The 25,420-nt window shown below is 44.9% G+C and overlaps 1 protein-coding gene across 1 annotated transcript in view; it reads left to right on the top strand.

The window, feature by feature from the left end:
• LOC137377684 (ATP-binding cassette sub-family C member 5-like) overlaps positions 1-25,420 on the top strand; it is a 269,211-nt gene that overhangs the window by 218,437 nt on the left and 25,354 nt on the right. The window contains exons 19-24 of the mRNA XM_068047603.1: positions 87-233; positions 1,713-1,842; positions 14,107-14,260; positions 14,905-15,033; positions 18,749-18,935; positions 21,651-21,740. Coding sequence (XP_067903704.1) covers positions 87-233; positions 1,713-1,842; positions 14,107-14,260; positions 14,905-15,033; positions 18,749-18,935; positions 21,651-21,740 — 837 coding nt within the window. The remainder of the gene's footprint in view (positions 1-86; positions 234-1,712; positions 1,843-14,106; positions 14,261-14,904; positions 15,034-18,748; positions 18,936-21,650; positions 21,741-25,420) is intronic.

Raw genomic sequence — 25,420 nt, 5'->3', positions numbered from 1 at the left:
GACAACAATGTTGATATTGGCCTCAGCAGATGATTGTAGACTGACTCATTAATAGATTGAATATTGTACATGCCATTATTTTTCAGAATACGTCTGTCACTGAAGGTAATGTGACCTACATCAGCAACAGCTTGAGAGACCATCCGAATCAGAACTTTTACACTTGGGTCTATGCTCTATCCACGGTGGCTGTACTACTCTTCAAGGCACTCCGTGGTTACACATTTGTTAAGGTGCAGAAATGTGTTGTTTGGAAAAACAAACCTCTTCCTTCTTTTCATAATTGCTAGACCAATATCTCTTTCAATTTTGTGCAAGACATAATATTAAGGGTATTAGATGAACATCCCGCTATTACAGCCTTCGAAGTAATGAAACCTAGTTCTTGATTTTAGCTGGATATTTGTTGCAGCATGCACCTCATTCCAATAAGCAAAATGCTTATTTTAATTAGAATGCTGTGCATTCCTATAGATATTGTCTGCCATTCTTGTATTGTTTATTTCTTGGATACAAGCTAGAAAATAAAACAAAGATTTTGAGGCTTCCTGTCTAGTGGATGTGGGCAGCACCCTAAACATGATGGGGAAAGATTTACTGCCCTGTTCCTGCTGTCACTATGGTTGCTGCAATCTTATCCCAGGCTCACTGATGGGGAGCAGGAGTGCATGCCTAAGTTAGTCCATCACAAATATGTCAGCATCTTTCGCAATGCACATCAAGCTGCACATCTCCCATTCATACCATCTCATCTAAGCCACTTCCAAAACGGTCCATGGAAGTGCTTGCACATTAATGGTAAGCTCTTGAAGCAATTCAAGACAGTGAATGGAGATACAATTGTAAGTGATAACTGTACTTAGGTGTGCCTCCTTATCAGGTCTGTCTGACTCCTTTTACCTTGCCTGACTTAGTAAGGTCAGTAAACACCCTGTAGCATTGATGGGAGATGACCTTGACTACCAGGACCACTTACTTTCAACAATTTTCTTTGACAGCTTCCTCTCTCATGTTCCAAACAGGGTTTCACACTTAATGAATTGGCACAAAGGGGAGTTGCATGAGTTGATGCATACTGGGAAGGGTCTGTAGATTCTGAACAATTTGTAATGGAAAGGGGGAAGATGTGGATAGGACTTTTCAGGAAATAGGAAGATGTGTTCACAGAAAAGATTTTCCATATCAAATTGGCACAAATGATTTTTGCAGCCAACAATGGGTTTCGCACCACTTCCTCCTTTTGTCTGATCTCTCTACTACTGACACTGAAGACTTTAGGGCTGTGCATTCTGTATCTGAACTTTCAAGCATTTCACAACTGGCAATCTGCTTCCCAGAACAAAGACAGTTGCTGATGATGCTTTTCCCTTTAAACTGCCACAGGAATGCACTCGTCATGATTGTTTAAATCAAGATGATCCTAGAAAATCCATTGGAGCCAATGCCAGGTTATATAGGCAGGCAGAAGTCCCACCCCACCACACTTCTGGTGACAATACGACTGCATAGAATAATCTAGGCTAGGGCTTTAAAACATTGGGCTGCCAAAACCCTATTTATAAATAAAGTACATTAATATTTTTCTATCTCATATTAAATAGCATTTACTGAGGGTAAGTTCATTCCCTCTACAGGAATTGATAGTAACACAGTTCGACTGTACTATTGGTTATTTAAATCTTTAGTAACTATGTATCATCTATTCTGAACAGTGCACACTCCGGGCCTCCTCCAAGCTGCACGATGCTTTATTTAAGAAAATTCTTCGGAGCCCAATGAATTTCTTTGACACAACGCCTCTGGGACGCATTCTGAATAGGTTTGCAAAGGATATGGATGAAGGTAAGACCTGGTTGTAAAATGTTTTAAATAGGAGCTTCTTAAAAATGTTCTCATTGTGTTGAAACTTCAATATGTTGCATAGCACAAGTTGTAGGATGTGCATTCATGTCTATTTCCCATTTGGAGATTAACATGCTTCAAATAATAGTTCGGGCGAAACAGCAAGCACAGGCTGGGCACTACTCATATTGAGGAAAAAAGAGAAGTGAAAGTTAGTCACTTCATTGTATCCTCAGATAGCTTAGGGAGTGCAGTTATACTATTAGAGTGAAATGCTTCTGGGTGCGCGTCAATATGAAAAGTGACAGAGCAGGTTGGGTTTCAGCCCTGAACTCTGCCAAACACTGAACACTGAAAGCATCCTGTAAAGGAGCAACTTGCAAAATTTTGAATTTGCAATTGCTGGAACATTACTCCAATCCAAGTGCACAGGTGTAGATCAAAATAGGAGATAAATAAATTTTAAAAATGGAGCAATCCTGCCTAGGTCCAGCTTTCAGTGGCAAAAAATTGCTTATGCAAAATAATCACTGTAGACTCGTTTGTGCTGGGATATGCTCTTGCAGTAATCTGTCATCACTCTTTTCTCCTCCAGATTGAATAAGGGAATGATCTGGGCCAAGCAATTTTTTCTATGGCTGTTGACAGGATATAAACTTCTGTTCGACCTTCTGGAAACAGTGCTCTGTCGATATCAATGTTTCGTGCCACTCAGACTAAGGTTCTAAGAGCTTTTCTGACTGCACAAGGCAGCTGGCAGACACTATAATCAGATCATTGGGCTGAATTTTGGGCAAACCTTTGGGGACAGGAACGGAGGCGGGGTGTGGGTGGGGGCAAAAAATCGGGACTGGAGACATCTGACATTATTACTTCCCAACCTGATTTTGTTCATGGCAGCAAACATGGAGGGAAGAGATCAGATAGTGACGCGGTGGGAAGGCAATTAAGGTATTTACGAGACCTATTGATAGCGATTTTATTCATGGTTTAAAATTTATTATCGGCACACAGGATTCACAGGGCTTCAGAGGCTCGCCTGCTTGAAAGAGGCGATATGGAGGCAGAAGCGCATTGCTGGCTGCAAGGGGAGTCCATCGGGAGAGGCAGCATTGACTGCCAGGCAGGGTGTCTGAGGAGTGGGGTGCCATTTTAAGGGGGGGGGGGCAAAGGGCAAGTGCCATCATCAGAAGTGACAAATTGGGGGAAGGGGGGGGGGGAGGGCGTGGCAGGGAAGGACGTACTTCAGGAGAGGCCACCTATCATGGGCCTCATTCATCCAGGCTTCAGGAACCTGGTTGAACTGCAGGTGCAGCAGTGGGTGGGCAGGTCAGGCACCTGCATTGGCACCGCAACGACCTGTGAGTCCACAGGAGGATCAGCAGCAGCCTCCAGACGGTGGAGAAGGGTGCAGAGGGCAAAGACAGGTGGCTGTCCCACACAGAAGAAGCTACCTTCCAGAGAGGATCTATCGGTCAAGGCTCAACCGCCTGCAGTGCCAACAAAGACTCCGCCTCTCCAGGGAGGCAGACACTGACCTATGCGTTATGATACATAACGAGCTGTGACTCAGGGACCTGGTGGAAGTCCAATGCCTGTGGCGCTGAAGGTCACCGTGGTGCTGAAATTCTATGCCTCTGAATCATTTCAGGGATCCACTGGGGACATGTGTGGGATCTCACCATCAGTGGTCCATCAGTACATCAAGAAGCTCGCCAATGCCCTTTTCAGGAGGGCAGGTGACTGTGCACTAATGCACAGATTCCAACTCTCAAGCTGAGAGGTCCATCATGGTCGGGGCCAAATTGGATTCCCCCAGGTGCAGGGTGTAATCGACTGCATGCATGCGGCCATCAAGGCTCTTGAGCACCAGCTAGCAGCCTTCATCAACATGAAGGGCTTCCACTCCCTCAGTGTATAACTAGTCTGCAAGCACCATTAATGGATCCTGCAGGTCTGTGGACACTTCCCAGAAAGTTGCCATGATGCCTACATTTTGAGGCAGTCCCAGCTGCCAGAACTTGTCCGATCTCCCATACACTTCAGGGATGGACCGTTGGAAACAAGAGCTACCCATTGAGGACATGGCTACTGACAACTGTGAGGAACCTAGGCATAGATGCAGAGGAGAGATACAACCCCTGCCACAGGACAATGTGTGTGCCATAGAGTAGGCCGGATGAGCCCTTCAGTATGTCCTGTTGAGGGTCTCGCGTATCCTGGTTGTCTACTGTGCACTGCATAACCTGGCACCATAGAGCGGGGAGGCGTTGAACAGTGAGGAATGCAAGGAGGCTGATGCCTCCTGGACGATGAGGATGCAGAGGAGGAAGCTGGCCAAGCATCACCAGATGAAGGACTCCAGGGACAACAGGAGAGACGCCATGAGATATGTGCAAGGGAGGCTTGTGATGCCCTTATACATTTGTGTTTCCTTTGATCCTTACTGCCAGTTGAATGTTGACCAATACTTACCTTTATGCAGCCCTGTTGTTGGCTTCTTTCCTTTAGGGAGCAAATGCTCATTGATCAGTTGTGCAGCCCTGAGCTGGCCAGGCTCCAGACTGGACACCTTGCAGCGTGATTCCTTGCCTTGAGTCTCTTCACAGAGGCTGTATTCAAATGAAGAGCCAAAGGACTTACGGAAGAGAAATGAGATCTTTAATGACCGTGACAGCAAACGCTACCCTTTCCATCTACAATACACATTCACCCGTTAATTCTCTGTGCTTCGAGATGCTCTTCTTCATTCATTTGCGTGAACTCCTATGAGGTGCCTGCACTGTCAGCTGAAGTGGAGGATTCTGCTGACTTTACTGCCCTTTGGCTGGGGATGTTCTTGGTGGGCGTCCTCTGGTTGCTTTAGGCTTGGTGGGCCCTGGAATGTCAGGGTCCTCCTGCACGGAAACAGTAGCACCTTCTGTCATCAGGAATGATGGAGGCCCTGGTGTCACTGGCAGGGGGCAGAGGAATTGCTGTCCTTACTAGGAGCACCCTGAGAGGAGCCCCCAGCAGCAGTGGGCAGCTGCTCCTCCTCCCTTGAAAGGCAAACTTGTACCTCCCTGACGAGCTGAGAGGACAGGTTCCCTGTCCCCCTCTCGCCTTGCCACTGCTGCCTTGCCCTCATGGTCAAGACAGAGTTATGCAGGTCTGCATGAATGTCCTGTAGACACTAAGTGCTCTACTGGATATGGCTGTCCAGGAGCGTCACCAATCTCTCAATGGAGGACGCCACTTGTGCACCAGTCAGAGACAGTGCAGCACTCAACGTAGAAACATAGAAAATAGGAGCAGGAGTAGGCCATTCAGCCCTTCAGGCCTGCTCCACCATTCAAAAAAGATCATGGCTGATCGTCTAATTCAGTACTCTGTTCCCGCTTTCTCCCCGTATCCCTTGATCCCTTTGGCATTAAGAAATATATCTATTTCCTTCTTGAATATATTTAATGACTTGGCCTCCACTGCCTTCTGCGGTAGAGAATTCCACAGGTTCACCACCCTCTGAGTGAAAAAATTCTTCCTCGTCTCGGTTCTAAATGGCATACCCTGTATCCTGAGACTGTGACCCCCGATTCTGGACTCCCCAGCCATCGAGAACATCCTCCCTGCATCTAGTATCTAGGCCTGGATGGACTTCTCCATTGTCTGCATTTGGGCATACATTGTGTCTGACATCTCTGCCAGATGTTGCCTGACCTCTCACTGCAGCTGCAGCATTTCTCGTGAAGCTGGCAACACCAGAGGCACATCATGAGCCTGGGGCTCAGCATGGGCCTGGCAACCCACAGCAGTCTGACTGTCAGAGGCCTGGGCTGTCACAGCCTCAGTCAGCTGCTCATGTGTGTGTGTGTGGTATGCTCACCACTTTGTGTGCCAAAATCTGCCCGCGAGCGCATACCCACTGACGCACGAGTATCTGCACTGGTGGAGGGTGCAAGGATATTGGGTGACGCTGCACCCTCTGAGGCTCCGTCCTCCCCCTCAGAGGTGGCAGGCTCTCCTGCAGTCTTGGAGGCTCTTCGAGGAGGCACTGCATGACCTGCTTGAGAGAACAGATTGGAGATCTGTTGGAGATCCCTGTAGGCACCGGATGCTTGATGAGCAGCATGGCTACATAGCAGCAGGTGCACCCTTGCATCCCATGATGACCTTACTCACTGTCTTGCGAAGGTGACCTTGTCTCTCCGCAATGCTTCTTCCATCCTGCAGCCAAACCCGCTCCATGGCCGCCTCCTCCATCGAGTTCAGGAAATGGAGAATTGGCAGCCCCTGTTGGTTTTGGTTCGTTCTTTGGGATTATGTGCAGTCTTCTCCTGCAGGCAGAAGGATGAATGCTCTTGGTCTCCAAGTGACAACAATCCCAAGACGTATACTGGTACGTGTTCATCGGTGACGGATAGGCGCACACAGGTGCCTCCTGCATCCAGCCCCTTTCCAGGGACTTTGTGACAGTCTCCAGTGACAAAAGGCTTTCTTTCAGGGCCATTTCACCATGCTTCAGGCTACCAGCTCTCCTCCTCCCGTCCCTAGGGAAGAACATATCCTGCCTTTACCTCGCAGCCTGTGTGAGAACCTGGAGGGAGGCATCACTAAAGCCTGGGGCCACCCGGGATCTACTGTCCGCCATCACTCTGCAGCCTTTCAGAACTCTGCCAATCCTCTCAGTACACACATTGAATGTAGGTCTGGCAGCCATTTAAAATGGCATCAACTGACGCCATCGTCTCTCTGCTTCTGCCACCAACCACGCAATTGGTAGGCCCCCACACCTCATTGCCCTTAATTGGCTGGCTGCTGTTGGATCATATGCGGCCAGCTGCTCCTGGCCCCAATGTGGCGCACACTCACTTCCAGTCCAGATGGCGGGACCGATGTGTATGAAACAAAATCTAGCCCATTTGCTGTGTTGCTACGAGCTCTAGAATCAGTGTCTTTCTGAAGAGTGTCTTGAAAGAGAAAGATAATAAATAACTGCTAAAATTGTAACTTCTCTTTAATTGGATTTTTCAAAAGAAAATTTACAACCAACTTCATATAAACTTAAGTAACCTCAACTATATTAAAAGGTGGAGAATAAAATCAGCAACAATGGGATTCCACAAACAAAAAATGATCCTGATTCATGATTACAATTTAGATTAATGACATTTTTCAGGATGAGTTTTACGCCACACGATTGTGCTTTTTGTTTGTGTGACAATTACACAGTGATTTTCTGGCTCTGGAGATTAAAGCCTTAGGGTAAAGGCATAAATATTAGTGTCAACTGTCATTCCAACTGAATTGGTTTCAGCAAATAAGTATTAATATCTGTTTGCACTAGAGTACAAGATGGTAGTGGAATATTCTACCTCTGGAGAGGATGAATAGTTGATTAGACCAGTCCAGCCCTATCATAAATTATATTGTCAGCAGCCATAATAAAAGAAAAAATTGGCTTGTTTCATTTTCTGGTCAGGCTGGAAGAGTGTCAGATTCCTGTAAAGAACTTTGATGCCCTACCCACACTGTAACCCCTGAGTAATAATTAGTTTCAGATCAGCTTTTCTATGGAGGGGAACTTTAACGGGAAAGGCAAGGTGTGCACAGGTGTGGCCATGGGATGAAATCCCCGAAAGCGGTGTCAGATCGGGAAGCTGACCATCATCCCGCCCACTTCGAGGTTTCACACAGGTGGGTTTGGAGGCGAGCGGGTAACTGGAAGGCTTTAAAGATTGACATCGGCAACTTGTGGTTAGTCACTGTAAAAGGCTTGTGCTTGCAGGATTCATTCTGTCAGCCTGAAATCACACTTTGAGTATCAATTGCAACTTTTCGGAGTTACTTTCAAGTACCTTGGAGTACACTCACCTGCATCTCAACTTCCTTGCTATCAGCCTTCACTGCAACATGGGAGCAATGTATGCAGCAGTAGCCTGGACCTCTGAGGAGCAGCAACAGGATCACCAACACCAGCAGCAGTAGCTGCCTTCTCTGCAGCCATATGTCACTCCACAGGACAGAGGAGTTGGAGAGAGAGCTCTCGCTGGAAGGAGGCTACATTCCCCCCACATCACAGGGTATATAGGCCAATGGTGAACTTCCTAAACATGTCAGAGCAACGATATCTGAGGAGGCTCAGGCTTTCATGGAAGCTGGTTGTTGCCATCTGCAATCTCCTGGAACCAGATCTCCTCCCAAGAGGACTAGTTGGCCACGCATTTCCAGTAGCCATCAAGGTCAGCTGAATTTCTTTGCCTCCAGTTCCTTTCAAGGATGTGCTAGAGACATCTCCAGGATATCACAGTCTGCTGCCCACAGGTGCATCACCCAGGTCACTGATCACTTGTTTGCCAAGGCTGCCAATTATACCAACTTTGCCATGGATGAGGCCACTCAAACCCTTTGCTGCAGTGGCTGGATTTCCACAGGTCCAGGGAGTGATTGATTGTATGCATGTGGCAGTCAAGATGCCCTCAGATCAGCCAAACATCTTCATGAATTGGAAGGGCTTTCACTCCCTTAATGTCCAGCTAGATTGTGACCGCTGCAAGGTCATCATGCATGCCTGTGTCATATATCCAGGGAGCTGTCAAGCCTTCTTCAATCTTTGCCAGTCACATCTGCTGCAGGTGTTCTCTCCACCAAACAGCCTCAGCTGAAGAGCTGGCTGCAGATTCTTGTGAAGAACTATATCATTGAGCCAGAGGAGAGCTATAACAGGATCCATATCATCACCAGGGCAATAATATAGCAAGCAACTGGGTTGCTCAAGATGCGGTTCAGGTGCCTGGCCAGATTTGGAGGCGCCCTTCAATCTGCCCCAGCAAGGGTCTCCAGGATTGTTGTGATCTGCTGTGCCCTTCACAACATGGTGCTGCAGAAAGGAGTGGAGCTGCAGCAGGAGGAAGGGGGAGAATGGGTGGCATCCTCCCCCTCCTCCGATGAGCAGATGTGCCCATGGTGCCTGCAGCCGCACACCTGGCTACAGAGAAGCCTGCAATGGACTAATCTAGGCATGCTTCACTTGATATACGTGCATGCAGCCATCTGAGAGTTTCATCAAGAGCCCCGTGCCTCCCTGCTCCCCAACAAACCTTATTCCAACAGACAACCAGCCAAGCATCACATTCATACCCTTTCCTCCTCATAAAGGCTGATCTTACCATTCACCTGAAGGCTAGTCAGGATGAATGGGGGAATGCATCAAAGTAGAGGCCATGAGAATGAGCTCAAATAAAGTCTTCCATTCATTGAAATAAAGATCTTATTGTTGTGATATGACGTGGTACAGAGTGAAAGTGAACATACTGTTGACTATGTAAATAGGTTAGACAGACATCATCACAGGAAGTGATGTAGACTATCAGGTGATTCAGTTTTTATATTGTTGGTATTAGTCGACAGCTCACATGAAGAACTCTTCTGAATAAAGAACCTTGTTTGTTATTTACCAACTTGTTTGGTAGTTTTTGTGTTAAGAAACAAAGAGAAAAAACAATATGGTGGCAGTGGTGGAGGACTGCTGTAGAAGCCTGGAACAACATTTTGGAAAAACGGCAAGAAGCAGCAGCAAAGAAGATTTGGTGCCAACCACCACCCCCAGGGTTAGAACTCTCGCACAGTGAGTCTGCAAACTGTTGGAGCTGTCGCTGAGTTCTCCCGTCAAAGTGGATTCCAGTGGCGGAGTTTCCCCATCCAGAGACTGAAAGCTCACACTGCAGCCACAAATCTCAGGGCGTGGCAGTAGTCCAGCTCTGTAGTCATAGCAGACCTATATTGATTCCACAAGAGAGAAAAGTCCTTTGGAAATAATTAGATCTAAGGCCATGGTGACCAAACATACCACCATGAACTGGAAAGTTCCAGATGTCCTCAGTGAGTTTTAAGTTTTTCAGGCTATGTTTTCTGGACCTCGCAGTCACCGAGCTAGAGAAGCAAGCCAATAAAATTAAAATTGCCATAGGCAATGAAGGTATTCACAGGATTAATACATCCAGTTTATCAGAGACAGACCAAAAGGATCCTGCCAAACTGTGGTCAATGCTGGAAGACCAGCTGAAAGTCTGGCTGAATTTTCGAATTCACAGGCAGGAGTTCATGAGTTATAGGCAGCAGTAAAATGAAATCATTGACCAATTTCTGAGCAGATGCAGAAATAAGGGAAAGGAGTGTGATTTCTCCTTTGAAGGGCTATCCGAGCACGTAGTGGAATTAGTGATTGCATCCACACCGACAGAAGCCTTTCAATAAGACTTGTTCAACAAACAAAAAGGGTCCAATATCGAAAGCATGCTGCAAGATGGACGTAAATATGAAGCCATTGTAGCAGGCCGGCAATGCTTGCAAGCCCTAGGATCGGGTCGACTGTAGGCGAAATAGCCAAGACACCCAAGCAAGGTAAGCTGTGTAAGAAGTGTGGGCTCTTCCACCAACAGCGCAAGTGTCCGGCACACAGAGGCACATGCAAAGTGTATGGCCTCAAGGAGCACTGGGCAAGGATGTGCAGGAAGTCTGACAGTGAAGACGAAAGAAGAAGCCTAGCAAACAACATTATTGCTGCTGACAGGCACAACCTGATGAAAAGGACAGCAAAGGGTCCCCAAAACATCGCTGGAAACACAGACCAGTCCATGAGTTGGGCAGGAACCTGAGCAAAAGAGATGATAAAGCCAGAGACATATCAAAGGGTGAGCAGTCATTTCACACAGTTACAGTCACGCATAAAGTCTATGCTATAACGAAGTGATCAGCCTTCACAGCGAAAGAAATCATCTGCCCAAGCAAGAATGGAAAATACAGACGATGTCTGAAAGTTGACAGTGGGAAAGTGCTAATGTTCTTCCACTACACACATTGAAGGATATGTATCAGGAAAGATGGAAATCAGTGATCCAACCAACCAGTGAGACTCACTGCGTACAATGGGTCACCAATACATTGTTTAAGAGTTTTAACCTAAATTGCAGTTACAAAGACTCTGCCTGGTCGCCACAAGCATTGTAAACATTGCAGGTCCAGCAGTAGTGGGACTGCCAGTGTGCAGCGAGCTTCGCATAGTTCCAATTCATGAGATAAACCAGTCGAAGACGCACGATGGTCGAAGTAAATGCACTCCTATTGAGTCCATCAAAGACCTACAAAGGAGTTATCCTGAGAGATTCAACAGCATGAGCAATTTTGTTGGAGATGCAATTCTTCACCTTGAGAAAGACGCGACACCATCCATAGATCCACCATGAAAGTGCAATGTCCACATTGAGACAAGCTGAAAACTGGACTGGACACCATGGAGAGTCAAGGAATAATCCATTGCAAACAGTATCACATGGACTGGTGCAATTCGATCACCATTGTAGTCAAGAAAGATGGCATGATCAGACTATGTCTGGATCCAAGAAGGCTGAACTAGGCACTCGAGGTGTACACACAAAATGCCTACACTTAAGCTCAACCCGAGGTTGCTGGAGTCAAGTATTTCTCTAAACTTGATGCAAAACATGGGTATTGGTCAGTTCACCTATCTGCAGAGTCACAGGAGTTGACAACTTTCAGAACCCCATTCAGAAGATATTGTTTTCTATGCCTGCCTTTTGGCTTGTTGGTAAGCCAGGCCATCTTCCAGCAGCACATGGACCACATCACTGAGCGCGTTCCCGGTTCTGTCTGCATTGCAGATGATATTGCTGTTGTTGGCGTACTAAAGCTGAACATGATAGGAACCTCCATATGCTTATGAAGACTGCCAGATGAGGGGCTAGTTTTTAACAGCAAAAAGTGTGCCATCAACCTGAGCCACATCGACTTTTTTGAGTCTATCTACTCTGATATGGGTATCCGCCCAGAACCAAGCAAAGTAGAAGACATTCAGTCCATGCCAACTCCACAGGAGAAAGAAGACCTGCAGAGATGCTGAGGCTTATTTAATTTTCTGGCAGCGTCCATTCCAAACTTTCAGAGAGGGCACCGTCATTATGTGAACTTCTGAAGAAGGATACGCCATTTCTGTAGCATGAGGATCATCAATACGCATTCAACTCATTAAAACAGGGACTCTCCGCTGAATTGTGCTTGCAATACTGCAACCCATGAAAAGAGATGACGCTGGAGGTAGATGCATCACAAAATGGTCTAGGGGCAAGTCTACTACAGGATGATAAGCCAGTAGCATTAGGTTCCAAAAACTTATTGCTTGCCCAGGCAAATTACTCAAATATTGAGTGTGAGACATTGGCACTGGTGTTCGGGATCACCAGATTCCATATGTATCTGTTTAGCAAAGAGCTTGTTGTTCTGACTAATCACAAACTATTTGAGATGATTTGGAGTAAACCACTTAACCAGCGTGCTGCTTCGCCTCCAAAGATTGCTGATAAAGCTACAGGGGTTCATTTGCGAAGTCAAGAACACACTGGGTAACCTCGTGGTCAAGTCTGACGTATTAAGCAGACTAACCAATCCCAGGAAAACACAGATGTTCCACTAGATGTACAGGTGGGTGAGATAGATGCTGAGTTGGAAGATCTGTACAATATTGAAGTGATGCGTTTTGGACACAACAAATGTGAGGACCTCTGGAGAGAGACTGCCAGAGACCTTGTCCTGAGAACATTTAGGCAGATCATTGTGAGCGGGTAGCTGGGTACCACAGATCTCAGAATGCTTTGGGCGTATCATGATGAGCTTGGCATATCGAGTGGTGTGCTTTTCAAGGGTCGCCGGGTGTTGATTCCCACGACACTTCGTTCAGATATCCTTGGCCAATTGCAGCAGGGCCATATGGGCATTGAGAGGACCAGACCTCTAGCTTCAGAGATGGTATTCTGGCCAGGAATTAGTAAGGATATTGATCCGGTGTAAAAATGTGTAATGCATGCCAAGAACATTGGACTAACCAGCAGAAGGAGCCATTTCAACTGCATGACATCCCATCGTATCTGTGGTCAAAAATAGCGACTGATTTTTTCAGTGACAAGGGTGCAGACTATTTGCTTGTCATTGATTACTTCTCAAAGTTCCCAATTATCCGAAGACTCAGTGACCAACACTATAAGTGCCAACTTTAGCTTGTTTGGTGCCCTGCAGGAGGTAATTTCACATAATGGTCCACAGTATAGTGGAAAGCCATTCCAGAACATGTGCTTGAAATGGGCCATGAATCATATCACTTCATCTCCACATTATCCACGTTCAAATGGATTAGCAGAACAAATGGTAGGAGCTGTGAAATCGTTAATACAGAAGTGCACAGAAAGAGGTCAAGCCATCCAGGTACCGATGTTACATCTCCGTGCAACACCGTTGGATTCTGGGCTACCTTCTCCAGCGGAGATCATGTTTCGACGACAGGTGAGGACAATCTTCTGAGCCATCACTTCACAAGGTCATCGTCGATCTAGGGCAAGTTGTTGGCAAGACAAGACAAGATGAAAGTCATTCGTGATAGACGTGCAGGTGCAGAGTTGCCTCCACTGCATGTTGGTCAAAAAGTAAGAGTTATATACCCGCAGGAGAAAACGTGGTTTCCAGTAGAAGTGTTGAAGGTTTGTGAAGAACCATGATTCTAGGTGACAACGCCAAATGGTGCTACATTGAGAAGGAACAGATCTCATCTAAGAGAGCTAACCAGTGACAATACACAAGGTACACCTATAGCGCCACGTACACGAGCATACACATCTACTGATGACGAAACAACAAAAGGATCAGAAACCAACACTCCAATGCAGGACGACTGATGTTCAACACCAAGAAGTCAAAACAAAGAGAGCTGCCAACTCAAGGTCACAACAGAATGTAACTGGTCCGGTTGCAACAGATCACTGCTGCGTTTCCGAGATTGCAAGATTTCGGACATCTGAAAGACTAGTTGTCGGAGCTAAATAGTGTTTGTAATTATCACGTTTCATACTTTTCCAGAGTAACTGTTTTAAGCACATAGAGTGTAAACTGTTAAATTTTGTTTAAGGAAAGGAGGAAATGGAGTGTGTGTTGAGGATGGAATGAGAATATTTGAGAAGGGTGACTATGAGGAATTGATGTGAAAGGGGAAATAGGATGAGGTTGAGTGTGAATGCTGTCTGTTGAGATGGAGATTTGAGAAGGCGGCTGGAGAAAAAGGTATGTGTGTAATTGCAAGGTGTGTTGGAGAGGAGTGCTGTGCGGGAGAATGCTAACTGTTGTATATCTGTTGAGAAAAAAGCACACATTATATTATTGTGCACATCTGTCATAAGGGAAAATAATGTTTTTCAATCCCAAATATTCTACCTGTTCTCTTTTCAGTGGATGTGCGGCTGACCACTCAGACTGAGATGTTGATCCAGAATATTATTCTTATATTGTTCTGTCTTGGTGTCGTCAGCTCCGTCTTCCCGTGGTTCCTTATTTCTGTGTTACCACTCAGCATTATCTTCATGATAGTCAACAGGATCTCGAGGTAATGTCCCTTTGACTCATTTTTATGTCAATAAATTTTTGAAAAAAGATGAACATTAGGAACTTTGACAATGATATTGATCTAACTCTATCTTAGCAAGATAATGTTCTTTTATGAGAGAGTCGTATGCCTCCAGTGAGGTGCAGATAGCAAAATCAGTGATGCTCTAATACTGCCATCATGAGGCTGATAACTTAAAATATATAATTTAAAAAATCAATTTAAGGGGCTGACTAAATAAATTAACTGTTTTGTTTGAACGTCAGCCATACAGGCCATGATGGTGATTTGATTCATGTTATGGGGTAAGTTAGCTGATCTCAGCCCAGGCAGTTACTGCAGTTTTACCACTAGCTTCATTGTCACTGAGTTAGAGAGCAGAAAAAAATCAAACAGAGTTTCCACTCTGCTGGAATGGGTGCATGTATGGACATTGAATAAGTAGATTTGGTTGCGAAACCTATAGTTGGATATTCAAAATTTAGGCTCACAGATGGCAATTATAGTGAAGTAATAGAGGGTCACCAGTAGCTATGGAAGCGTATTTCAGTACATTTCTGTTGTGGAACAAGGGGAAAGAAATGGAGAATGAAAAGGATGTGAATAGTGGGTAATAATCTGCTGAATTCTGTACCTTTTGGCAGGGTGTTAGTTCGTGAGCTTAAGCGTATGGACAGTATCAGCCAGTCACCATTTACATCTCACATCACCTCCAGTGTCCAAGGTTTGGCCACCATCCATGCTTATGACAAGGAAAGTGAGTTCCTGCAAAAGTAAGTAGCAAATACCTTTTCATCACAATAAAATACTAAAATATATTAACTTTCAACAAAGCACAATTAATATGTGTATAAGATAAATAAATATTAACTATTACATTAAAATATAGTGGAACCTCTATACTTTAAGCATGGATTATATTTTAAGCATGGCAATCTTCTGTGGTCTGTGTAATGTTGGGCTACTGGGGGAGATCCCCATGCATGTTTATACTTAGGTATGAATTCAGACATGATTTTCTTTGTGCACCATTCTGCCATGTGAATAGAGATACAATGTGATAAAGTGGGAAAATGGGTAGAAGGTAGGAGGGCAAAAAAAAAGGGATGAGAAACTTACTAGTACTATGGGAGGAAAGGTACCCATGATCGTGCTCGTTTGAGACCACTGCAACACAAAAGCAGACAACAGCCTGTCTATTCCTTGCACCAGTGAATCTCAGTGACCAAGAAGAAGAAAATTATGTTGACCTGCCTAAAGTATTAGACATCTTGATTCTGATTCAGAGCATCATGGGGCAAAATTTTAAACTGATAGTCCCTAGCCAAATGGTGGAACCTTTAGAAGGTCGGGACCCCATTGGAATTTCCAGTGGGCTTTTTTATTGCTCTTTAACTGAGCCATGATGTTAGCATCCCACTTCTCGGTTCCCCGACCAATCAGAGACAGTGGGCGGATGATACTCTGTCAAAGGAAGGATTTCTAGTTAAAGGAACCCTGGCATGTGTTCAATTGGTTCACCTGCACATGGAGTTTTGAGGCTGCAGCAACCACAGGAATGGAGAGGAGACCTGGGAAGGTTGTTCCCCCAGTCTCTCACTCTAACCTGGGGGTCCTGCTGTGGGATCTGAAGGACTGAAGTGAGGTGAACTCTTCCAAGGATGGGAGGAAGAGAACAACCTCTCCAACCAAGCACATGTGGATGGAAGTGGCCGAGGAAGTGAGCAGCAGAAATGTGACCCCTCCAACATGCAGACAGTGCACCAAGGGGAACTAGGACCTCAGGAGAATAGGAAAGGTGAGTGGCATAACACTTTCAGGTGCCAAGTCCCACACTCTGTCTTATCCAGCATTCTCTTGCACAGCACTCCTCTGAACAACACACCTTGCAGCTCCACTCATTCCTCTCTCTCCAGGCACCTCACATCCTCATCTGAACAGCCAAAACTCTCTCTCACCCTCCTCCTATTGTCCTCTAGCATCTATACCTCACAGTCACCCTCCACAAATATTGTCCTTCCCTGCTATCCACACAAGCCATTACTAACACGCGTAACTCTCTGCTTTCTCTTCTTGCAGGTGAAGAGAACACACAACCTCAGGAAGGGGCAGAGATCCAGGGGTGGCCCTCCAGTGACAGGTAGCTTGACAGCCGCTGGCAGTGTGTGCCCACCTGGCCCACTGGAAAGGAGGCCTTGCTCCAGGTGGTTGCAAATGCCAGCAATGACCTGCCATGAAAACCTGAGTCTTTTGAGACAGTCGGGAGAGCTGATGCTTTGCCTGTAGATGTTGTGTTGGGGGTCTTGCCTTCTTGAAGTTGGATCTCTGTGTCCATCCCCTCTGTCCTGTGAAGCAGCATGTTCTTAGAGGAAGGCAGCTAGTGCTGGTCCTGCTCCTGCAGGTGCTGTTGCCGTTGGTGCTGCTGCTCCTGTTGCTCTTCATCAAGGTAGAGGTGCAAGGTAGAGCTGCATAAGCTGTGGTGAAGGTTGGCAACAGGAATATGCAGCTGAAGGTGAAGGAAGTGCAAGACAAGTGAAATGACTTCCAAGAAGTTGACAATCATCTGTTAAGCACTGAAATCACTCTTTGAGAAGGAGTGCTGGGAGCAGCAGCCTCTCAGCTGCTCGTGGCTGGAACTCATCAATTTCACGGATTAAAGATCCAAGTCTGTCAGTTTCACTGAGAAACACTCAATATTCACTTGCGTTAGTGACCCTGGTGAGTCGCTGAAAGCTCGGGAAGCCAGAATCTTTTGTTAAAATAGAACTTAATGATCTATTTGAATAAATTGAATAATTTAAATGCCTTACTTGACAGCTACACGGGGATTCGCCGCTTGCCTTCAAACCCGCTGAGATTAAACCCATAAGAGGGCAAGATGACGTCAAGATCCCATCTGGAAGGCCCCGGCAACCTCACCTACCCCTTGTCTGTTACCCTTGTCTGATGAAGGGTCACTGACCTGAAACATTAACTCTGCTTCTCTCTCCACAGATGCTGCTGAGTATTTCCAGCATTTCTTGTTTGAAATCAAATGTACTGATCCATTAGCAGCTTGAAAACACATGGATTGTGTTCTCTGAAGTCAATACAGTCATACAGTCTCTATCTGCTTTTGTAACTTGAATTCGACAAATATAACTAAAATGCATGTCATTATTTTAGCCTAATGTTACCAGCTTATTTGCAATACCTGCTTTTGTACCAGGAGATGGCATGAGTGTTTCTTCTTTTGGGCCTCCTTATCTCGAGAGACAATGGATACGCGCCTGGAGGTGGTCAGTGGTTTGTGAAGCAGCGCCTGGAGTGGCTATAAAGGCCAATTCTGGAGTGACAGGCTCTTCCACAGGTGCTGCAGAGAAATTTGTTTGTTGGGGCTGTTGCACAGTTGGCTCTCCCCTTGCGCCTCTGTCTTTTTTCCTGCCAACTACTAAGTCTCTTCGACTCGCCACAATTTAGCCCTGTCTTTATGGCTGCCCGCCAGCTCTGGCGAATGCTGGCAACTGACTCCCACGACTTGTGATCAATGTCACACGATTTCATGTCGCGTTTGCAGACGTCTTTATAACGGAGACATGGACGGCCGGTGGGTCTGATACCAGTGGCGAGCTCGCTGTACAATGTGTCTTTGGGGATCCTGCCATCTTCCATGCGGCTCACATGGCCAAGCCATCTCAAGCGCCGCTGACTCAGTAGTGTGTATAAGCTGGGGATGTTGGCCGCTTCAAGGACTTCTGTGTTGGAGATATAGTCCTGCCACCTGATGCCAAGTATTCTCCGAAGGCAGCGAAGATGGAATGAATTGAGACGTCGCTCTTGGCTGGCATACGTTGTCCAGGCCTCGCTGCCGTAGAGCAAGGTACTGAGGACACAGGCCTGATACACTCGGACTTTTGTGTTCCGTGTCAGTGCGCCATTTTCCCACACTCTCTTGGCCAGTCTGAACATAGCAGTGGAAGCCTTACCCATGCGCTTGTTGATTTCTGCATCTAGAGACAGGTTACTGGTGATAGTTGAGCCTAGGTAGGTGAACTCTTGAACCACTTCCAGAGCGTGGTCGCCAATATTGATGGATGGAGCATTTCTGACATCCTGCCCCATGATGTTCGTTTTCTTGAGGCTGATGGTTAGGCCAAATTCATTGCAGGCAGACGCAAACCTGTCGATGAGACTCTGCAGGCATTCTTCAGTGTGAGATGTTAAAGCAGCATCGTCAGCAAAGAGGAGTTCTCTGATGAGGACTTTCCGTACTTTGGACTTCGCTCTTAGACGGGCAAGGTTGAACAACCTGCCCCCTGATCTTGTGTGGAGGAGTTAGTAAATAATAGAGTAGAAACAACACTACTGGCATCTGGTGGTAGAAAATTAAGCCTAGCTATTTTGCTATTGGTTAATGCAGTTAATCCCAGTGTACATCTGCAATATATAACAAGAATTTCAGAAAAGAGACTATTGCCACTTAACTCTATTGATGCCACTCTTTTTTAGGTACCAAGAGCTACTAGATTGTAATCAAGGTCCACATTTCCTATTCAGCTGTGGCATGCGATGGCTGGCTGTTCGCCTCGATCTCATAAGCATCATACTCATCACTGTAGTGTCAGCAATGATGGTTTTCATGCATGGAAGAATTCCACCAGCCTATGCAGGCCTTGCCATCTCCCATGCAGTCCAGGTAACTTCAAATTAAGAAAGTCCAACTGCAAGTTATTAGTAATATTTACCTGTGAATGAGCAACAAAACTGGAAACTGGTCAGAAAAATTAGACGATGGTTCCTATAATTAGGTTCCAGCATTTGACTCATTCCTAGATAACTGTAATTTTTTAAGAGTTACTGATTTAGTTTAATTTATAATGAGCGTGTAAGAATTCAACGAATGACTGCCAAGTCGAGTTGTGGAGAAGAAAAATTAGCCAGGGCTCCCACTTTTGATTTCATACATTGGCCCATCCTGGAAAGTGTGTGTCTAAACATTGGGTGAGGCCAGAATCATCTGTAATATCTCTCGCCCTCCATCAATAGCCTGACCAACACTCACTAAGCTCACTTACTAATAATGGCAATTTGGGTGAGATACTAAAGAACTATACTCTGAAAAGGACTTCAGCATGAATCACTGCCTTCAGGAAAGGAAAGAGAAAAGGGGATAAGATTGATTTGTGACATTATTAGTGAATATTATAGCATCCCAAGATGCAGAGCAGGGATGGTAGGCTTACATGGTGAGATTCTGTGGAGTGGCCAGAAAAGATCAAGCTAAGTTTGAAAAAACTACTTTTATGTGGATGCTCTGTGAGCCAGGAGGAGCAGAAGTGCCCCTTCTGGTCCCACAGAGATACCTCCAGCCTCCCAGCCCTGGGCATCCCCGTAACTAACGCTATTCCCTGTCCTCTGACCATTCTTGATCGTTTCTTCCCTTCTACTCACTTACCTTGCTGGGGTTTAAGGACGTAAGAACTAGGAGCAGGAGTAGGCAATTTAGCCCCTCGAGCCTGCTCCACCATTTAATATGATCACGGCCAATCTCATCTCGGCCTCAACTCCACTTTCCTGCCTGTTCTCCATAACACTTCAACCCATCATTAATTAAAAATCTGTCTATCTCCTCCTTAAATTTACTCAATGTCCCGGCATCCACCGCACTCTGGGGTAGTGAATTCCACAGACTCACGACCCTTTGAGAGAAGTAATTTCTCATCATCTCTGTTTTAATTCTGCTACCCCTCGTCCTAAAACTATGACCTCTCATTCTAGATTGCCCCACCAGAGGAAACATCCTTTCTACGTCTACTTTGTCAATCCCCTTAATCATCTTATATACCTCCATTAGATCTCCTCTCATTCTTCTAAACTCTAGAGAGTAAAGGCCTAAACTGCTCAATCTCTCTTCATAAGGCAAACCCCTCATCTCTCGAATCAATCTAGTGAACCTCCTCTGAACTGCCTCCAATGCAACTACATCCATCCTCAAGTAAGGGGACCAAAACTGTACCCAATACTCCAGGTGTGGTCTCACTAATGCCTTGTACAGTTGCAGCAACACTTCCCTACTTTTATATTCTATTCCTTTAGCAATAAATGCAAAAATTCCATTTGCCTTCCTCATTAGCTGCTGCACCTGCATACTAGATTTCTGTGATTCATGCACGAGGACACCCAGATCCCTCTGCACCGAAGCACTCTGAAGTTTCTCTCCATTTAGATAATAATTTACCTTTCTATTCTTCTGACAAAAATAGATAACCTCACACTTATCCACATTAAACTCCATCTGCCAAATTTTGGCCCATTCACCTGACCTATTCATCTCCATTTGTAAATTTCTTATTTCTTTATTGCAACTTACTATCCCACCTATTTTAGTGTCATCTTCAAATTTGGCTATAGTACCTTTTATCCCTGCATCCAAGTCATTAATGTAGATTGTAAATAGTTGGGGCCCAAGGACCGAACCCTGTGGCACCCCACTAGTTACATCTTGCCAATGAGAAAAGGACCCATTTATCCCGACTCTCTGTTTTCTGTTGGTTAGCCAATCCTTTATCCAAACTAATAAATTGCCCCTAACCCCATGTGATCTTACCTTGTGTATTAACCATTTGTGCGGCACCTTATCAAATGTTTGCATGGTGGTTAAGCCCCTCTCCCCATGACTTTCCACTCCCATCCATTGTTGTTGATACCATTCTTGCTGGCCACAGGTGACAACCAATTTTGGGGCTTTCAAATGAGACCTAGGAGATAAAATCTCCAGCCCTCACATTCCAGGCAACCACATGAATTGCTGCCCACTTCATCTGCCGCAACCCCAGTTTTGGCCCCCAAGTTAAAATTGACCTCAGGGAATCATAGTACGATCTTCCACTCAAACTTGTTCTTTCCCAGGAATATAAATCTAAGGAACTGTTTATCATCCTTAGTCTTCCCTTCCTCCAACAGTCATTCCCCACAATCGAGAGGCTTTTAAAATCAAAGCTTCATGTCATCTAGCCATTACCACTTGATTTAACATAATTTTACTTCGTGTTTATCAACCTAATGTGCTGAACTATGGGCCTTTGCTTTTCACCTTACTTCCTCAATATAAAAAGAGAGATGGTGTCCCTGGGCACAGCTGAAATCAGGAACTTATCTTGAGAGGGACTGAGGGCACAGATCTCTGCCTTAAGAATGTCACAGCATTATGTGTTGGAGCAAGGTACTTCTGTACTAACTAAAAAAAAAATGCTTTTACATTTTTTTGAGATCAAAATTTTCACTTCAAACTGCTTCCTAGTTTCTCTGAATTAGTTCTGTGCCTTTCATCTAACAAAATATACATTTATGTACTGATAATTTATTTTCTCTCATAAGAATATCCTCTTTTTCTCTTGTTTTTATCAATCAGCTGACAGGACTGTTTCAGTTTACAGTCCGCTTAGCATCAGAATCAGAAGCAAGATTCACATCTGTAGAAAGGATCAGGCATTACATAATGGTGAGTTTTGTAGCTCTGATCACAGCTCAGATCACATTTACACTGTTTCCAGTAATTTTACAGGTTAAATTACACTTATAAAACTTACTTGAAATGGAAATATTTGTCTTAGATAAATGCTTGTGTGTGAAGTATTGAGATACTTAGGTGTTCCACAGTGTTAAATTTCAAAATCAAATTGCATCTCTTTCCTCAGGTACATGCTGCTGTAGCTCTGTTCCATAGCTGTTCTGCCAAAATTGCGTAAATCTAAGATGTAGGACAGTGTGCAGGAAGGCCTGAATGAAAGAGCTTTCTTAAAAACTGAATTTTATCCTAATGGCATAATGTCTTCATTACCACAGAATCACAGATTCACAGAATTGTTACAGCATAGAAGGAGGCTGTTCGGCCGGTCCTGCCTGCACTGGTTCTCCAAAAGAGCAGTTTATCTCATGCCACTACCCCGCCTTCTCCCCGTAGCCCTGCACATTCTTCCTTTTCAGATAACAATCCAACTCCATCTTGAATGCCTGGACTAAACCTGCCTGCAACACACTCTCAGTGCATTCCAGACTGTAACCACTTGCTGCGTGAAGAAGTTTTTCCTCATGTTGCCATTGCCTCTTTTGCCAATTCCCTTAAATTTGTGTCCCCTTGTTCTCAGTCCTTCCACCAATGGGAACAGTTTTTCCCTATCAATTCTGTACAGACCCCTCATGATTTTGAACATCTCTGTCAAATCTCCTCTCAGTCTTCTCTTCTCTAAGTAAAACAGTCCCAACTTCTCCAATCTAACTATATAACTGAAGTTGCTCATCCCTGGAAGCATTCTCATGAATCTTTTCTGGACTGTCTCTAATGCCTTCACATCTTTCCTAAAGAGTGGTGCCCAAAACTGGACACAATACTCCAGTTGAGGCTGAACCAGTGTTCTATACAAGTTTAACATAACTTCCTTGCTTTTGTACTCTATGCCACTATTAATGAAGCCTAGGATGCTGTATGTTCTATTAACCACTCTCTCAACCTGACCTGCCACCTTCAATAATTTATGCACATATACACCCAGGACCTCTGCTCCGCACCCCCTTTAGAATTGCAGCTTTTATTTTATATTGTCTTTCCATGTTCTTCCTACCAAAATTAATCACTTCACACTTCTTTGCATTAAATTTCATCTGCCACTTGTGCCCCCATTCCACCAACCTGTCCATGTCCTTTTGAAGTTCTACACTATCCTCCACACAGTTCACAATTTTTCCAAGTTTCATATCATTTGCAAATTTTGAAATTGTGTTTAACTAACTTGTTGAAGTTTTTTGGTGAGGCAACAGAGAAGGTTGATGAGGGTGATGCTCTTGATGTGGTGTACATGGACATCCAAAAAGCATTTGATACAGTCCCGCACAACAGACTTGTGAGCAAAGTTTATAGCTCATGGAATAAAAGGGGCAGTAGCAACATAGGCCATTAATATATATCAGGATATCAGGAACAGCAAGGGTCCTACACCGAACCTTGGGAAACTCCAAGACAAACCTTCCTCCAGTCCGAAAAACATCCATTAACCACTACTCTGTTTCCTGTCACTCAGCCAATTTCATATCCATGTTGCTACTGTCCCTTTTATTCCATGAGCGATAACTTTGCTCACAAGTCTGTTGTGCGGGACTGTATCAAATGCTTTTTGGATGTCCATGTACACCACATCAAGAGCATTACCCTCATCAACCTTCTCTGTTGCCTCATCAAAAAATTTCAACAAGTTAGTTAAACACAATTTACCCTTCATTAATCTGTGCTGGCTTTCCCTAATTAACCCGCATTTGCCCAAGTGACTATTAATTTTGTTCCAAATTATTGTTTCTCAAGCCTCCCCAGCACCGAGGTCAAACTGATTGGCTTGTAGTTGCTGGGCTTATCTTTACACCCTTTTTTGAATAAGGATGTAACATTTACAATTCTCCAGTCTGCTGACATCACCCTTGAATGTAAAGAAGACTGGAGAATTATGGTCAGTGCCTCTGCAATTTCCACTCTCGCTTCCCTCAGTATCCTTGGATGCATCACAAGCGGTCCTGGAGCCTTATCAACTTTAAGTACAGCTAGCCGATCCAATATCTCCTCATCAATTTTAAACCCTTCAAGTGTCTGAATTACTTCCTTTTTCACCATGGCCTGCGCAGCAGCATCTTCCTTTGTAAAGGCAGATGCAAAATATTCATTTATACCTCAGCTATGCCCCCTGCCTCCATGCGTAAATCCCCTTTTTGGTCCCTAATCGGCCCTACTCCTCTTACCATCCTTTTGCTATGAATGTGCCTATAGAAGACTTTTGGATTCTCTTTTATATTAGCTGCCAGTCTCTTTTTCATACTGTCTCTTTCCTTCTCTTATTTACTTTTTCACTTCCCCTCTGAACCTTCTATATTCCGCCTGGTTCTCGCTTGTATTACCCACCTGACATCTGTCATATCACACAGTTTCTTCTTCATCTTAATTTCAATCTCTTTCATCATCCAAGGAGCTTTGGATTTGTTTTCCCTACTTTTCCCCTTCGTGTGCCCGAACTATCTCTTCTTTAAAGGCAGCCCATTGTTCAGTTACTGTTTTGCCTGCCAACCTTTGATTCCAATTTATCTGGGTCAGATCCATTCTTACCCCATTGAAGTTGGCTTTCCCCGAGTTAATTATTCTTACTCTGGATTGTTTTCCTTGTCCTTTTTCATAGCCAACCTAAACCTTATGATACAATGATCACTGTCTGATAAATGTTCCCCTACTGACACTTGATCCACCTCATTCCCAAGAACCAGGTCTAACAGCGCCTCCTTTCCCATTGGACTGGAAACATACTGGAAAATTCTCCTGAACACACTCTAGGAACTCTTGTCCTTCTCTGCCCTTTATACTACTACTATCCCAGTCTATATTGGATAATTAAAGTCCCCCATTATAACCACCCTATAATTCTTGCACCACTCTGTAATTTCCTTGCAAATTTGTTCCTCTACATCTTTCCCATTGGTTGGTGGCCTATACACTACACCGAGCAATGTAATTACACCTTTTTTGTTTCTTAACTCTAGCCAAATAGATTCCGTCTTGACCTCTCTGGGACATCCTCTCTCTCCAGCACTGCAATGTTCTCCTTAATCAAAATTGCCACCCCTCCCCCTTTCTTTCCTATCTTTACTGAACACATTGTGTCCAGGAGTATTTTAGTACCCAGTCCTGTGCTTCTTTGAGCCAGGTCTCCGTTATCGCCACAACATCATATTTCCACGTGGCTATCTGCGCCTGCAACTCACCAACCTTATTTACCACATTCCGCGCATGCACAGTAACCCTATTTAGACTTGACTACTTTCCCTCTTACTCTGACCCCACCTAATACTTCACTATTTCCTACTCTAGTGCGTTCTGTCTCTCCCAGTACTCTGTGCATCTTGGTGTTTCTCTCTTGTATTATCTCCTGGTTTTCATGCCCCTGCTAAGTTAGTTTAAAACCTCCCCAATAGCACTAGCAAATCGCCCCATAAGCAAATGTGTCTCAGCTCTGTTCAGGTGCAGCCCATCCAGCCTGTACAGGTCCCATCTCCTCCAGATTTGGCTCCAGTGTCCCAGGAATATAAAGCCTGCACCATCTTTCCAATGACGTATTCGTCTGCTCTATCCTTCTATTTCTATACTCACTT

The sequence above is a fragment of the Heterodontus francisci genome, chromosome 15 (assembly GCF_036365525.1).
Source record: "Heterodontus francisci isolate sHetFra1 chromosome 15, sHetFra1.hap1, whole genome shotgun sequence".
NCBI lineage: Eukaryota > Metazoa > Chordata > Chondrichthyes > Heterodontiformes > Heterodontidae > Heterodontus > Heterodontus francisci.
Note: the sequence above shows the minus strand (reverse complement) of the source record. Positions and strands in the feature narration are given on the sequence as shown.